At 35.3% G+C, this 17,117-nt stretch overlaps 1 protein-coding gene across 10 annotated transcripts in view; it reads left to right on the top strand.

The window, feature by feature from the left end:
- The window catches only part of CSNK1G3 (casein kinase 1 gamma 3), a 102,458-nt gene extending 85,973 nt beyond the window's left edge, over positions 1-16,485 (top strand). For 4 of the 10 annotated variants that reach the window (XM_019728029.2, XM_074328553.1, XM_019728024.2 and 1 more), the window contains 3 exons: positions 4,468-4,574; positions 5,081-5,104; positions 14,058-14,195. In XM_019728029.2, coding sequence (XP_019583588.1) covers positions 4,468-4,574; positions 5,081-5,104; positions 14,058-14,112 — 186 coding nt within the window. In that variant the 3' untranslated portion in view covers positions 14,113-14,195. Of the gene's footprint in view, positions 1-4,467; positions 4,575-5,080; positions 5,105-14,057 lie in introns of all 10 variants that reach the window. The other 6 variants (XM_019728031.2, XM_019728027.2, XM_019728026.2 and 3 more) reach the window with 3 other exon arrangements.
- Positions 16,486-17,117: the final 632 nt, after the last annotated feature.

Below are 17,117 nucleotides of genomic sequence, written 5' to 3'. Positions count from 1 at the left end.
CTCATTTATTAGTATAGTTTCTTATAGATGGCTTTTAGAAAAAACTGAGTGTGTAAGTAAAATATATAATGTTTCAATATTTCTAATATAGTTTTTAGATAGGTAGAGATCCGGTTAAATAAGATACTGAGCCTCTACTGAGCACTTGGTAACATGCTTAAAAGGACTCAAATAGAAATTAGGAAGATTATAGTATAACTAATTTGTATGAATTTATTATATTTGGAAAAGTATATTAGTTGGCTGTTTAAAATCATTGACTACAAAACACCATGTTATCTTTGTACTAAAAAACGTATGAGAATGACTTCTTTTGGAATTAGGTGAGGCAGGCAGCCATAAGTGAACCATCACTTATCTCTCACACTTAGTGGCAGGCTGTCTCTCCCCTCCTCCTCCCCTTAAACTCTGATATATTGATAGTAAAACCAGTCGCCTGGTCTTTTTTTTTTAAAAAAAACCTCTTAAAATGAGAATTTGTTTTTTATTGTAGTTTTTTATCAGAGTGGGAATATAAGAGAAAAATTATGTAAGAACGAGAACAAAAAACTGTTTAAGACACCTGAATTACCTTTTGATATAATAATAATAATAATAATAATAATAATGATAATTACTATTTTTGAAAACCTCAAAGCATCGTCATTTTTATGCAATCCTTCATTAAGGAAATCAGCCTGATGAACACTATTATTTTAGAGACTTTTATGTTCTGGTTTGAGTTATAATTCTAGAAATGTCACCTAAATGGAATCTTTCTTTAGAATTTGGCTTATAAAAATAATTTGTATGTATTTGTTTTCTTGACTGATTGATTTAGGTTTCCAAGAATGTAATGACACATTATTTTTATTGTCGTCGTTTCTTCTTTGTAAAATCCCTTTGCAAAAAGATGATTAGTTTTCTTAAGCGAAAACAATTTTAATGCCTTGATTCACTCTCAGGTCATCAATGTTAAATAGGCCAATTTTACAGAACTCTGTTTGTTACCACATTGATTCTGTTCTGACCCTGGGATATTGGTCTTTACTCAAAAGGTTAGGGAATCTGGGAAGTCCAGGAAAAACTACCTCAAGGAAGATGTTAGTTCTTTTCGGTCTGGTTCTGGTCAACTAGGTAGAATGGGATTAATGGGATTTGAAACATTTCAGTAAAATAAAGTTTTGTAAAGTCTGGTATCATTTTGTAGGAACAGAAGTAAATCAGATTTTATAATTCCAATGCATATATAGCTGCTTTTGCTGGAAATTTAGAATACCTGGGTTTTAAGTTTTCAATTATGCTGTTTAAAGTTAAGGGAAAACACATTAGATGAGCTGCCTGTGACTCAAGATGGGGTCCCTCCAGCTGTCTACAGCCATTGAACAGAAAGGAGGAAAAGAAAACTGTTGAATATTATTTTGAGTAGAGAGCAATGGAAATTGTTCAGTGAACTGCTTTGATGATTTATTACATGCAAGGTACTATGCTAGTGAAAAGTAGGGGAGAATACGAAACTGTAAGATAAGAACCTTGCTTGCTAGCTCATTTCCAATTCAGTGTAGGGGTTCTGACATTTTAAAAATTAAGAATAAAGAACCAAGTTATGCTTGAGAATTAGAACAAAAGTTATTTTAATGTTTTCAGGAAGAAGAGAAAATAAAGAGAAAAAAATCAACACATAACTCATTAGAATGACAGGTGCCCCAGAAGCAGAGACAGGAGTTTTCCTCTTCTTGGGCTGTCTCTAAAGATCAAAGAAGTTTAGTGTGTTTTCAGCTGTAGGCACAAATGCAGTGTTCATTTCTGAGTGCTTGTTCCAGATAAGATGTAGGAAACTGAACTTCCATAATTCCTGAATTAATCCAGATACATTAGTTGATTTCAAGTTACTTTCCTTAAAGTGGTGGTGGGAGGGAAGAGGGGCCTGTTTCCTTACACTAGAAAATTAGGTCCACAAGGGCAGGGGTGTTTGTTTGTCTTGTTTACTATGGTATTCCAAGTTTCTAGAACAGTGCATGGCATGTTGTAGCATCTCAGGAAGAACTCTTGAATTGAGTTTTAGAAACACAGGGCTCTATAAGTAGTACTCTTAAGTCTAGTAGCCAGCTGTCAACTCTGGTGCCCAGGTCTTTGATTTAACTTTTTTCTTTTTTCTCCTGAAGAGATTAGGCAGGGGAAATATCAAAGGTGATTCTTAGATTTTGAGCCTAGAGGTATGGGAAGATGGTAGGGCTTTCATAGAAATTGGAACTATAGAAAGATTAACAAATTTAGAGAGAGTATGATAAATTTGGTTTTAGAAATACTGAAGTTTTATTATTTTTTTCTAAACTGTTTTTTTTTTAATTGGGGAATATTGGGGGACAATGTGTTTCTTGAGGACCCATCAGCTCCAAGTCATTGTCCTTCAATCTAGTTGTGGAGGGCGCAGCTCAGCTCCAAGTCCAGTCGCCCTTTTCAATCTTTAGTTGCAGGGGGTGCAGCCCCCCATCCCATGCGGGGATTGTACTGGCCACCTTGTTGTTGAGCGCTTGCTCTCAACTGAGCCATCTGGCTACCCTGGAAGTACTGTATTTGAGGTGGCAAAATTGCTGTAACTAACCGAATATGTGACTGAATGGTCGGGCACAGGGAGTCCTTTCCATAGAGGTGATAGTTGAAGTCCTGATTGTAGGTGAAACCGACAGTGATAATGATGGCCACCATTTATTGAGCTCTTACCATATGCTAGCCCTTGCTTTATATATTGATTTCATTTCATCCTCACATCAACCTTGTTAAATAGATACTATAGTTTCCCATTTCATAGTTGAGATCACTGAGGTTTAGCAAGATAGGGTATGTTTTCCAGGGTCACATAACTGGTAAGTGGGTAGAATTAAGTTTTGAATCAAGACCCATCTTACTCCAAAGTCATCAGTTGGTGCCAAGTGATAAGAAATGTACAGGAAAATGAAAATTGAGTCAAGACCACTGGATATATTTTCTAGGAATCATTGGTAACTTTCAAGAGAACTCTTAGAGTTCTGATGTAGGGAAGGAGTACATATTGAAAGGAGTTAAGGAATAAATGAATGGAAAATTTCACAAAAAATGGAAATGGTAAGTTAAGACTTATTTTCAAGAAGTTTTATGGAAAGCAAGAAATAGAACAGTAAGGTGACTTCATAGGACCACGAGAATTTGAGAGTTTCATTATGGTTTTTATCTTGTTTTAAGATTTCATTCATGCATGCATTCATTTATGTCAACAAATATGAGTGCCTATTTTGTGCCAGGTATAATAGGGAGACATATCAGGGAACAACACAAGGTTCTTACTGTCATGGAGCTTAATTTTAATGGAGGTCAGCGTGGGTATCAAGAAACAAAATTAATCAGAAAAAGATCAACTGGATAAATGCTATACAAAGAGTTAAAACTAGAGTATAACATGAAAGAGAGTGTCTGCATGGAAGTTTTAGATTGTGTAATAGTAAAGGCCTGTTTTAGAGACTTCTTAGAGAATCTGAAAGATAAGAAGATGGCCAGGAGGCAGGAAGACAATTCCAGGTAGTGAGAATAGGTAATGCCAAGGCCTGAAAGTGGGAATAAGCGTGACATATTAGATGGAGGCTAGTGAGCAAAGGGGAAAGTGGTATGAGATCAGAGAGGGAGACAGGATTTCCATCTTGTGGGACTTTGTATATCGGAGTAAAGTGTATTGATCTTTATTCTAAATGAAGTGGGAAGTCAGACACTTCAAGAGTTTTAAGCGTGGAATTATATGCGATCTAATTTACATCTTAAAAGCAGTACCCGGGTTGTTGTGTGGACAATACGTTAATGGGGGAGGGAGTACAAGGAAAAGCTGAAGACCAATTAATAGATTTTGTTCTCATTCACAGAAGAGTTGATAATGCTGGCTTGGACTGAAGTCTTAGTAGTAATAGAGGTGCGGAGAACTGATTAGATTTGGGTTTTGTTTCTGGGGAGGATAGAGCAGGACCGGCTGATGGATTAGATAATGGGTTTTAAGTCAAGAGAGGAATCATAATGACTCTTGGATTTGGGGCTTGAACAACTGGGTGAATGAACAGGAGATCTGAGCATGATTAAATTGAAATGAAGGCTCCATTGAAAGGAGAAGCATTGAAGTTTGCAAGGGACATAATTCATGATGAAGTAAGGTACCGAAAGAGCGAGCACACAAGAGGGAACTGATAAAGATACAAGTGTAGGAATTAGCCTTAGAAACCAGAGGGAGCGAGACAGAAGACAGAAATTTCAAGATGAAAAGGAAGTAAGTTGAAAAACAAATATTGGACGACCTCGATCTTTAATAAAATGCCGGACCTATTACTGTGTTCAGTTATGAACAACTGAATATTAATGTTTTTATGTTCCTCATATTAACTTTCTAATTAATTATTTTAACCTGAAGTATGTTTATCATTGTGTAACCTATTACTTTATGTATATATGATTTTGTTGTTTTTTTTGTAGGTTGTAAGTTCTACAAATGGAGAGTTAAACACAGATGACCCTACTGCAGGACGTTCAAATGCACCCATCACAGCCCCTACAGAAGTGGAAGTGATGGATGAAACTAAGTATGTATTTATTTTGCTCGTTTTAGTAACTTTTTGTTCTTACACTATGCATGTTTGAGATTTATAGTCATACACAATTGTTTCAGGAGTTTTTTTCAAGGACTAAGTGCATGCAAAGCAAATGATATGTTTAATATTTTCATCACTATGTTTAAAACAGTACTATTTCAGTAAATATTTTAATAACACAAAAATTGTTATTTAAGAACTATGCTCAAATTCTTATTTGGAATCAACAGCATATTTTTATGAGTATTGATGCATGAAGTTATTGCTATACTATATCGATGCTCATTTTTTTTCTGTAAGCATACGAATGAATATTAATTTTATAGTATGCTGCATGCATTACCATTAGTTTTAAATTAGTTTTTTTGTGAATGTAAATTATACTGCTGCTTGGAAAAACATTAAGCATGAAAAACAATGTGATAATTTCAATGTGGGCTGTTTCTGATGATATCTCTCTCTCTCTCTTTTTTTCCTTGTATTTTTTTTGTGTATAGCTGCCAGAAAGTGTTGAACATGTGGTGAGTTCCGAAGTGTAGGCAGGCAGAAATAGCTCCGTTGACTGTAATTTCTAAGATTTAGCACCATGTTGTGTTTTTAAAAAACATACTTTCCAACATAGAAATTACGATTTGTAAAAGTTTTTCAAAAGTATTTGATGTCATTTACATTAGCTCTGCAAAGCAAGAAATAATTGTTTGAGGAGCTCTTTTGCCTGCTGCAACTTTTTGCTTCAAGTGACATAGATGTGGGGGCACTTTTTAATTGAGTAGATGATACACCAACCCTGCTTGTGCTTGTGTTTTTGTTTTATAACACAGAGGCTTTATTTGCTATTTTAAATAGAAAGACAGTCGTTTTGAGTTAAGCTTTCATTTTTTCCTGTTTGTAATTGTTACGTATACATAGTAAAGGCCCAACCTCTCCCTAGTAGTATCACTAAAATAGTGTTTCATTTACTAATTATACTGGGGGGTGCCAAAGAATGACAAAAATGTATACACATTTTAAGAAAGGAAAACTATGAAAATTGCAATTGTCAATATATGCTGATAGCAAAAGATGAGTACAAGTCACGTTTGACTTCTGCAGTTACAAGAGGTGCTCAAAGTGGTAACCATCAACGTCCAGACACTTCTGATTACAGCAAATGACTGCTTGAGCAACGTTGACCAAAGTGTCCACTTGTATACATTTTTTTGGCACCCCTGGTATTGCCATTGAAAACAAATGGTATGCTACACTGATAATTTTCATGATAAACGATAGTGAGAGAGTGTTATGAAAAATCTTCATCTAAATAGTTCCCGCTAATTACAGATATTATGAAAAATAATATTCCTATTAGTTGAAATAATGTTGAATTTAACTATTTTCTGACATTTGCCTTTAGTTATAATGCCTTGTTTAAAATGCTTCTCTCAGTTTCAGGACAATTTTTGGAGTACGTAAAAAAATTTCTTAGATTAATAAATTTTGGAACATTCTACATAATCTAAAAGGAACCTTACATAATTTCTAAAATAAGGCTCCTTTGCTAGCTGCAAGATAAGGAGACTTGTGGATATTTCTTTTTAAACAGCAGTAATCAAGTATCCAATTTCATCAGTTTTGACTATGGAATTTATTGACAGTATGACTTAGTTTAGTGGATTTCAGGATATAATTAGTCAGCTACATCCTTCTGCATTTTATGTCACAATATAAAAATAACAGTTTATGCTTGTCTGTGCAATCCTAAGCAACAGTTAAAGAAGTCTGGGGGTAGTGTGGCCGATTAGAATGCACGTGTCCTTTACAATTAAATATAGGTTGTTGAATCCTAGTTCTGCCACTTTCTTGTTACCTTTCTCAAGCTTGTTTCTATTCTGTTAAATGTGATAAAGCACTGGCATTTTGTTTGGCATATGGCAGGTATTCCATAGCTATTATCAGCCCTATTTATTTCCCCACTTCTAGCTGCCAATGGCCTTTCTCATCTGTGTTCTCTCCAGGCTTGTGCTTCTTTCATCAGGATCCCATAGTTTTACTTCCATACCCACAACTTTTCACTGAAACTGGCTGTTCTTTGTTCACATCCTCCTAGAGACCTGCTTTCAACCAAATCTATTATATTTGTCTATTCATTTAACAATTACACAGCTTGGGTTTCAGAAATACCTGATATACTGCACTTGCCCTTAAGTAGAATACACACCAGCAGGGAAGACTGCAGGTGTATTGGCATATATCAGTATGTGATAAATACTATGAAAAAGGTGAAAGTAGCTTGTTAAAGCTTGTAAAGAGAAAGATTACTTACTGACAGGATGATCAGATAATTGCTTTATGGAGAGGGCTTTGAAGAATGGCATAATTTATTTAGTTGAGATGAGTGTGGGTGTGTATGTTTATGGGTTCGGGTTTCTATATGTAGGCGTTGGAAGATGAGAAAAAAGGAAGTCAGTGGTGGGAAAGTTATTTCTGAAGAAAAGGTTCTCCATTGCTTGGAGCATCACGTCCAGATTGCTTGGCATGGTGCCCCTTCACACCTTTTATAGGCTGACCCCTGCCTATCTTTCCCAGCTCTGTTTTCCATTCTGAGGCCTATATTCTATTTGTCTCATTCTGCCACTGATACTTCATTCTCTTTATCCGTTCTTACTACTTGAAACTTCTTGAATTTCTTGAAAACAAGACCTTTTTCATCTTTAGATCCCTAATGCTTAAAAGAGTATGCCTCAATAAATTATTACCAAATAATTGACTAAATAGTGTAGTATATATCCATACAATGGACTATCAGTTAACAATATAAAAAAAAAAAAGAACTTGGAAACATTATGCTAAGTGAAAGAAGTAGACACAAAAGGCCACATATTATATGATTCCATTTATATGAAATGTCCAGAGTAGGCAAATGTATAAAGATAGGAAGGAGACAGTGATTGCCTAGGACAGCGGAGAAGAGGGTGGGAGTGACTGCTAATAGGCAGTGTGTGTGTGTTTTTTTAAGGGGGTGATGAAAATGTTTTGAAGTTAGGTAGTGGTGATTATGACTGCAAAACTCTTTGAATACATTAAAAACCACTGATTTGTATACTTTAAAAAGGTGAATTTTATGATGTGAGAATTACATCTTCATAAAGTAGTTATTTTAAAAAAGGATAGCACTCCATAGTTTTAATAAAACTTACTTCAGATGGGTTATAGAAATGCTCAGAACTTCCCTAACTCTTCACTAGTGAGAAATTCTCTTTAAACACACAACATTTTGTCTTTCCTTTAATCAAGGTTATTCTAACATCCTTATTAGTTTATGTTTTCATTCTCATACCCTTTTAGTATGTAATTAAGAAACGTGAGGATGATTTCGTTTTCTCAATTGTATCATCTGCCTACTTCTCTGCTCTCGTCCACCACTTTGTAGGTAGCGAGGAACCTGACTAGACTTCTCTTTCAGAATTTGTTTCCAGCTTCCTCTGTTCTTGCCTGTGATTGGCAGAGATCCCTCTGACCCCATCCAATTAATTAGAATGTATTTTACAATAGACATTTAGAGTCTCGGGTTTCCTAGAATAGTACCTCATGGATGAATATATGGTTTCTGAATGATGGCAAATACTCTATTTCCCCCAAGTATAAAATGGCTCCTTTATTAGTAATGAGATTTCCCCTTACTTTTTTTACTGTAGCTGAGAATTTTTTTTTTCAAGGCAGGTGATGCAAATGGTAGCACACTCATCATTTCTTGTAGGAATTAAACCAAGACTTCCTGTATTTTACTTATCGACTTTTTAAGTGGTATGAAATAAATCATCTTTCTTTCCTTTGTTTCTTTTTCTTTCTCCTTTCTAACATTAACTGAACATTTATCGTGTATTTGGTAATATGATAATTAAGAAGTCAAAGCCCTTTTGTTCTATTAGAGAAGATAGTAAATATACCGATGGCTTTTACATAGTGGTTCTCCACGCTGGCTTCCTGTCACAGTTGTCTGGGGAGTTCTAAAAATATGCCAGTACTTAGGCTGCACTGTCAGAGTTTCTGATTTAATTGGTCTGTGGTGGGGTCTGGTTACCACTATTTTTAAAAAGCTTCTAAGCTGATTCTAAGGAGCAGGCAGAATTGAGACTCATTGGCCTAATGCAAGGTGTTAATAGGGTTAATGCCATAGGATGTTATTGGAGTTCAGAGACAGGAGCAGTCCCTTCCAGCTGGGAAGATCAGAGAAGTCTTCACGGTAAGGATCCATGTGCACTGGTTGGCACAGAGGGGTACGATTTGTTCAAGGAGCTGGGTAGAAGCAGTCACAAGAGGTTGAGCAACAGTGTGGAGCAAGGAAAAAATGGGGCAAGTCTGTGGAGTCACTCCCTGGGCATCCAGTGTGTGAGTACATTAATGGTACTGGGGTAGGGCAAGTGTCTAGTCGCGAAGGGCCTTAGTACCAAGGTAAAAAAACAAAACTGGACGTTGTCTTTCTCAGCACAAGAAAGCAAGCTGTGGGTTTAAAGCCAAGAAATGGTATAATCAGATTGAACCTTAGGATAATTAATTTGGCAACAGTTTGGAGGCTTATGTCACTTCCTGGGGTTCATCAGATTGCAGGAAACCAACCTCCCTCCCTCCCTCCCTCCCTCCCTCCCTCCCTCCCTCCCTCCCTCCCTCCCTCCATTCTTCCCTCCCTCCTTCTGTTTAGGCTGCCTGGAAAGGAAGCCTAATGAAGAATGAAACTGAGAGGAGAGTGGAAGTAGGTGGAACCAAATTTTAAGAGTTGTGTTGATTTAGTGACAAAGACGGTGGAGAACCATTGCTGAGATTTAAGAGGAAAAGGGTAGGGCTATAGTTATGATGGGGAAAGTTTGGATGGCAGATTGGAGAAGGGGAGACCTAGACTGGGAAGTCAGTTAAAAAGCAATGGTGGAAGCAAGAAATTACGATCTAAGTCGTTATGAGAGGATGGAAACATACTGAGTCGTTTCAGACTGGAGGGACTAATTGCATGTGGATAGAGTGGAAGAAATCGAAGATGAGGATGGTTCTGCAGGTTCCTAGTTAGAGTAGTTATGTGGATGGTCTTGCTCTCTAATTTAAACTCTTCTTGCTGAACTAAACAGTTCCTCACTTTTAAAATCAAGAGATCCAGTGATGTGAAATTAAATTTTATGGGGAGAAATCCTTTGTCAAAAAATTAAAGATTAGATATCGTAAAGGTATTTTCTTTATACTCATCAACCCAGATGAGCAGAGGCTAGATTCTGGAGTCCTAAGTGGGTAGGGTCTGGCAGGTTATCAGCAGTCTCTCAGCTAAAGGATGAGCCAGTGAGTCATTGTAGAAGGGACAGATAAGAGCTTCCGATCCAGACAGAGAAAAATGTTTCATGTTCTGGGTAGATGTGTGAGAAGGAAGTATATGACATAGCTCCAGCAAAACAAGCCAAATTCCAGCAGAGGAAAAAGGCAACGATAAAGAGGAAATGGTGGTGCCATGTCAGTAGCAAAGCGCTGGCCCTTACCTTACTATGTTTTCTGCATAATTTAGGGCTTTGATTTGTTACAGTTTCCTGTTTCCTTACCTCAACAATATTTAAAGCAACGACCCTAGAGGTCACCAGAAGCAGGACTTACCATTTATTCCCAAAGGATTTGAAAATAGAGATGGGACTTGAAAGCTTTTAGGCTAGCTACCAAATGATTATGTCAGAGGCCTGAAACTAACTTGAGAGAACATATTGGCTTACTGGAACCACATGAGGAATAATGGAAAAATAGTCGAGAAAAAGAGAAGCATTGACAAGAACATGATTTAAATGTGTGGTAAGATTAATCGGTTTCCCCAAGGTAGTTGTCAGGACTCTAAATCTTACGAGACCCCAAGTGAGTTATGAACTCACTTGTGTGAGAACGTGTAGCCACTGAGCAGCAAGGACAGAAAATACATTTAAAAATATATTTAAAGATGTGAATAATTTTCTAAGACTAGATAACTGAATTTATTGATTAAAATAACTTGCTCACATCATCTGTGAGAACTTCTGTATATGCTAATTCCTAGAATCTTTGCTATTATATCCAATAACTTTTTTCATCCACTTTTTACTGTACCAAGTGTTAAAATGACATTGTCTCTCTTTACTCATTTGCCTGCACTCATGTAAATTGATTGCATGGTGTCCTCCCAGCATCTCCAGTGTTCATCTCATAGCATCCGGGCCGAGGCCTTATTGGAAATGGAGAAGCAAGAGGTGACCTGACAGTCACAACTAGTGAGCAATGCTTCTCGGAGATTCCGACTCCTTTAAGAATATGGTGCAAACTATGGTGTCCCCCAGAAAAAACGTCCACAGGCACTAAAATCTGCATTTTAAGAACGTTCACTAGGATATGTGGCCCGTGGGAAGAACTCCAGCTTTAGAACATGCTTTAGAAATGTGACTAGGTTCTTCTGTAGGAGTTAGTTGAATTTATGAGGCAAATCGTTTATTTATTCAATTACATTGAGTAACAACTTTGTGCCTGTTTGTGAAATGTAGCTGTAAGCAACGTCTTATGAAGCTTACAGTCTATGTGTAGGCAGATAATATGTAAATAAGTAAAATAAATTTAGATTGGTGCTAAGTACTGAGAGGAAAATAAAAGTCATGTGACAGTGGTTGTATGAGAACAGCACTGTTTTAGATTGAGTGCTCAGCGACAGGAGACAATTGATGTGATACCTAACTTTTTAATCACTAAGATTATAAATCTTATGTTTTGGTTAATGACTTTTAAGAAATCAGCCACAAGATTTACCAATTTTCTTCTTGAGTTCTGGAAGTATGTCATCTTGAGAGCCTGTCTTGTGTTTGGATGCATTCATATTGCATAAAGCAATGCTGCCCTCTGGTGGTAGTCAGTTTAATAGCATGCCAGCTTAATTCGTGCAAATCTGCTTCAAGGGTGTACTCTATGTAGTGGGATTTATTTCTGAAAAACTGATGTGTTCATTAGATTGCTTTTGAATGTACAAGTCCTGTAGAATTACAGTTTATTTGAAAATATTATTTAGTCTGAAATTCTTGGAGTAGTTTTCTATGTTCAGTAATTCGTACACAATTGAAGAAAAGGTTACTTAAGAAGTGGGAAGAATTCAACTTTCAGAACTGAAAGCAGATTAATGGTATTGGAAAAATAAAGCAAGCAAGGTGAATTGCTAATACAAGTGTGGAAAATCTGGGACTTGAACTTGTTCATTAAAGCAAGTACTACAGTAAATTCCCCATCCCAAAAGGTGTGTTTGTGAGTGTGTCTCTGTGTGTGTGTGTGTGTGTGTGTATCTTTAAACACTTTTTCATTACATAAGTCTTAAAAAAATGTGTTTTGGAATTTTAAAAGACAAATAACAGTATTTAGGAACAGTGAACATTATTAATAGACTTTATATTAATTAATAAATTTCCATTTAAATATGACCATATTCTTCAGTTTAATAGCCTAAATATTTGATCTGTTTTTTCTAAATACCAATATTTAATTTTTTCTTTTTTACACTATGGACACTTTCTGACTCTTTTCTAAGTCTTTAATGGAAAGGTTCTTTTCGGAATAATGGTTTTCATCTTTTAGAGAGTAATTTTACTTGAATAATTTTTTGTTTTACTTTTTATTTTAGGAAGTTTATATAACAGATTCGAGAAGGTATTAATTAAGTAGCTGATGGTTACAAATAAATTTGAGCAGGGAAAATCTGTTGTACCTAGATTCTTTTACAATGATAGATTTTTTCAAGGCCCTTGATTGGGTAATTTATTCTGTTCTTTCTGGTAGTTACATCAGTAAAAGTAAATTCATAAAGATTGATAACTGCACATATTTCTAGTTGAATCTTTACCAGGCGATGCATACAATTTTGAATGATTCACATACCATTGTCTAATCATTATGTACTATTTGAGTGCACTTAAAAAATTCAGTTATGTAATTTTGTTTCGAATGCCTCACAGTGGTTTCATAATCATGGCATAAATAACAGTAAATGGTCTCAAATCATTTTTGACTAAAGGTAATATGGGTAGAGAGATTTTGTAATTTAACTGGACAGTGTGGATTTCTATTTACATTTATTTCACTAAAACACATAAAAGATATTTAGCAATTATTTCATCTTCCCTAATCTATTGCTAGGTAGAACACTTAAAGCTATATGGCCTCTACTGTGCTTAGCTTGAAAGTGTTGAGTTAATATCCTGTTATGAAGTTGGGCTGATAAGAATTACAGGAACATCTTTATAAGGTTACGTTATGTACAAGCTTTGAATTGGCAGCATTTTGTTGATGGACTCACCATGTATATATAATTATGCCTTGCTATTATTACAAAATGCGCTTTACACACACACACACACACACACACACACACACACACACGAGTTCAGTGGGGAAACAAATGAAGCCCTTTTGTATGTGGTGCCTGTCATGTTGATATTCTAATAGATAGACTTTCTGTTAAGTGTGGAAGGGGGAAAAAGCCAGAACTTTATTTGAAGGAATTTCAGACTTTTAGGAAAAAAACAACAACAACATATGTGTTATTTTGTTGGTTGCTTATCAGTGATTCTCATTCTCATGAGCTTTCAGTTCGTCCCAACCTCAGCTTTGGTTTACATGTGTTGCACATGTTTCATCTTCTTATGATGAGGAGAATTTACTGCGAGAAAAACTAGTTCTCTTAGAGATCATCTGTAATTTTTTTTTACCTAGGAATAAAAGTCAGTATGATATTTCCTTCGTAGACTATAAAACTGAATCCGTTTTTAAATACAGAACTGAATCACCTTGATTATGGTATTTTAAATGTTGAGTATAATTTTTATCTAAATTAAAATAACTTATGGTGAGCTTAAACCTTCTTTAATCCTTCAAGAATTAAAAAGTACCAATATTGACATTCTTATTCTATTTAAGGTATTTTCTTTCTTCTAGTTTGTAAATATAATGGAAAATGCTGAAGGGTATATGTGGGATTTCTCTGTATTTTTGCAATCTCAATTAATTCTTAGTGAAAATAGAATCTCCAGTATTAGGATCATTATTGCTTTTCTAACAGTGGCTTCAACAATCCTATATAAATAATCGGAAAGAAACAGAGAGAATGTATAAGATGAACTTTGTAAAAGCAATGCCCACAACCAGAGATTGAGTATCCAAAATAAAATGAGATGGGCCAGTTAGGATTCAGAACCCCATAGCTTCTCAGTTACTCTTGGTGCAAAGTTTAGTGGCTCCTTTTAATGTTGCTTAGAATGTCTTGCTATTTCTAAAAGGCACATGGATGAAACAATAGTTAATAACTCTGCCATAGTTTCACTAATATTTATGCTTCATTGGCACGTTCACTGTTTATCTTGCACTAGCTTGTCGCTTTTTATGACCATTTAAATTAATATGATAGAGTCAGCCTTACTTTGTGACATTTTAGTACTTTTATAATAAAATAGGTGTTTCCTCCATCTGCAGGTGCTGCTGTTTTTTCAAACGAAGGAAAAGGAAAACCATACAGCGCCACAAATGACTCTGGACACAGACAGATCGTGGGGAGTTACTTACGTGTTCATCTGCTGTCTTGTGATTAAAATCATCTCTGTAGTGACCACATATATTTTCAAGGACTCACTCTTAGAAAGAAAAATGTTATACTTTCATACTTCATTTTGTGGTTGTCTTACATTCATTTTTTTTTTTTTTTTTCTAATTTAACTTTTATGGAAGCTTTAAAGTTTTGTCAAAACATGAGTGCTTTGCCCATCAGTGAATGGAATGGACCAATGAGGTAGTATTGATGAAAATTGTTCTATGGAACATTTTTCAGAAGCTCTCCTCCTGTCGTAGAAAGCAGTACAGTATCTTAAATGTCAGCCAGTTACATACCTAATCTGGTTTTTTATAACTAACACAAGAACATACTCAGATAGGAATTTTCTCCCCAATGGATAATGCAACAGAGAAAACAGAGTTGCCCAAGTATTTGAAAGAGGTTATTCCTTGAGAAGTTCATTTTTGGCGTGACATCTGAATTGATCAGTATTACTGATGGTACTGCTATTCATGAGTCCTGTTAACATTCTTTCTGTGAAATCATGGTACAGTCACTGCCAGAGGTACTGAGGAAAAAGCTCTATGGGTTCGGCAGATGGTAGTGGTAAAATGAATCACAAGTAATGTGGTTAATACAAGGTCTGCTTCTGTTGCACCACTGTGTGAAGTACAGTGTTGCCCGAAGTAGCAAAAGTGCTTATTTTAAAGAATGCAAAATATTTGTCTAATGTTACTTCATGCTTCCAGATAATAATGTGTGTTAGCAAGACATGAATACTTTGAGAAATGAGATATGGTGGAGTTTTTTGTTTTTTTTTAAATACACTAAGGAGAAGAAATAAATGTGAAACTCATTGCAGTGTAGAAGGTTGAAGTCTAAGGAGATCCCACTGAAACCCACTGCTGACTGACTACATTCTCCCTTAAGCAGGAAACTTTGGATGTGCCATGCAGTGGTATCTGTTGATTAATTATTTGCTCTTTGATTAAAAAAAAAAAAGATCCCCAGCAATAAAAACTGGGTCACTTTATTGCCCTCTGTGCACATTAGTCTTCTTGTATTCAACTTTGCTGGTTCTCTGGAATTTTCCTACTTTTTAGCATAATTTTGATGATTGAAAACTATTTTGAAGAGGATGGGTCAGGTGCTTTGCCTCCATAGTCTTTTGAAGTGCCTGCATATGAACAAAGTAATGGTTCTGTAAAAAAGGAAACGCATTCCACTTTTCAAGTATCCTTTGTTTTAAGCCATAAAGACACAGGTGTACTTTTGTCACATTCTTCCAGCCAGAATTTTCAAGAAGAGTTAAAACAAAAAGACTGACTAGAATGAGAATTATGCTGTTCAAATCTCATATTCACCTTTCACTATAAAATTGTTACTTACTCCTTCCACGCAGCCCTTCTTTGTCTTTAAGTGTGTGCCTTCAGGCACTCTTATTTATTTTTTTTTGTCTCAAGGTAACATTTAAAATGTGTAATTAAAGTAAATAAATCTACATTTTTGACTTCATTATTGCATTTACAGGGATTTAATTGTACTTTGTAATTTATTTTTCTTACTAGCTAAAAGTTCAATGCATTGTTTTAAATTAGGCACCCATTTGAATACCGCAAATCGGATGTTGTTTATCATTGTTGCTCTGAAGCCTATGAATGATCTTTTTAAGTTCTTGATTTTAAAGATCTACACTCAACCTAGAAAACATTTGCTGTATAATTTGGTCAACAGTTTCCATCCTATCTATTTGTATACTGTCATGATGTTTTAAACTACAGGAGTCACATACTAAGTTGTTATTTTTGTTTGCTTTGAGCAAGGTAGATGGATGTTTTGGCCATTATAATGTGAAACCACTTCTTTCTTTACAGTATTTGACCAAATTTGTGTGTCTATGATATTTGTAAATACATGCGATATCTGTATTTCTTATAAGCCTATTTAGTTTTATTCTCAGTAGGGTTTTTGGACTGTACAGTGTTTATATGATCTGAACTCCTTATACATAAGAAGGTGTGTATATTAATTCAATTATGGACTTAAAATATTTTAAAAGTATAAATACCCTTATTTGCTGCAAAGACCAGTGTGTAGACATTTGCTTTTTAGCAATATTTTTAAGTGCTCCATTTTAATGCCAAGGAATAAATCTTTTGGCAACACAAACTGGTCAACAATAGGTAATGCAGGTATGTTCAGGTTAAGCCAACAACGTTTTGCATTTTTATGCTTCTTTTCTGTCAACACTAATGAAGTCAACGTTGCCTGAATGTCTGAATAATGAAACACATCCCTGTTTAAAAGTCTGTAACTGAAAAAGAAATAAAAAATAAAGGTAGTTTTTTTAAACTTGCTCTTTCCCCTTTCCTCTAATCATGGGTAAAATAATGCCACACACTAATTTGAGACAGGCATCTTTAAAATTCACTTCATTTAGTTTATATACGGGAGATGGCGGAGCTAAACGAGTGTGCTTTTTTGTTTGTTTGCTTTGCTTTGTTGGACCCCCTTGTATAGAGCACATACCAGGAAGTATCTAAACTTTCTTTAATGAAAGTTGAAAAAAAATTTTTTTTTACACTTCTATGAACTACTTAATGGAGCAGTTAATTAAAATGAATGCTAATAAACCAAGGAAAATACACAGAATCATTTTATTCCTTTGTAGAAATGAAGTCATACTGTTAAGTTCACAGAAATTTAATTACTAATCCAATTTTAAGCGAATGACTTTATCATTGCAGATGAAGAGCATGTATCTGTCACAGTATTTCAATTTATTGTTCTGGGTACTTTAAGGGGTTTTACAAAGTGGTATTAATGGTACCTGTTTACTGAAAGGTGCTACAGATAAGATAGGGCAAAGCAACACACATTAAGTACCAGCATTCAAAAACAGCAGAAAGATCTGGAGGTGAAATGTAAGGGTTAAAAAGCCCTCTCTAGAAAAATCTGATTTGAGATTGGGGTTCAATCTGAAT

Source organism: Rhinolophus sinicus, linkage group LG03, assembly GCF_036562045.2.
Source record: "Rhinolophus sinicus isolate RSC01 linkage group LG03, ASM3656204v1, whole genome shotgun sequence".
Lineage (NCBI taxonomy): Eukaryota > Metazoa > Chordata > Mammalia > Chiroptera > Rhinolophidae > Rhinolophus > Rhinolophus sinicus.
This window is presented reverse-complemented; position numbering and strand designations above follow the sequence as displayed.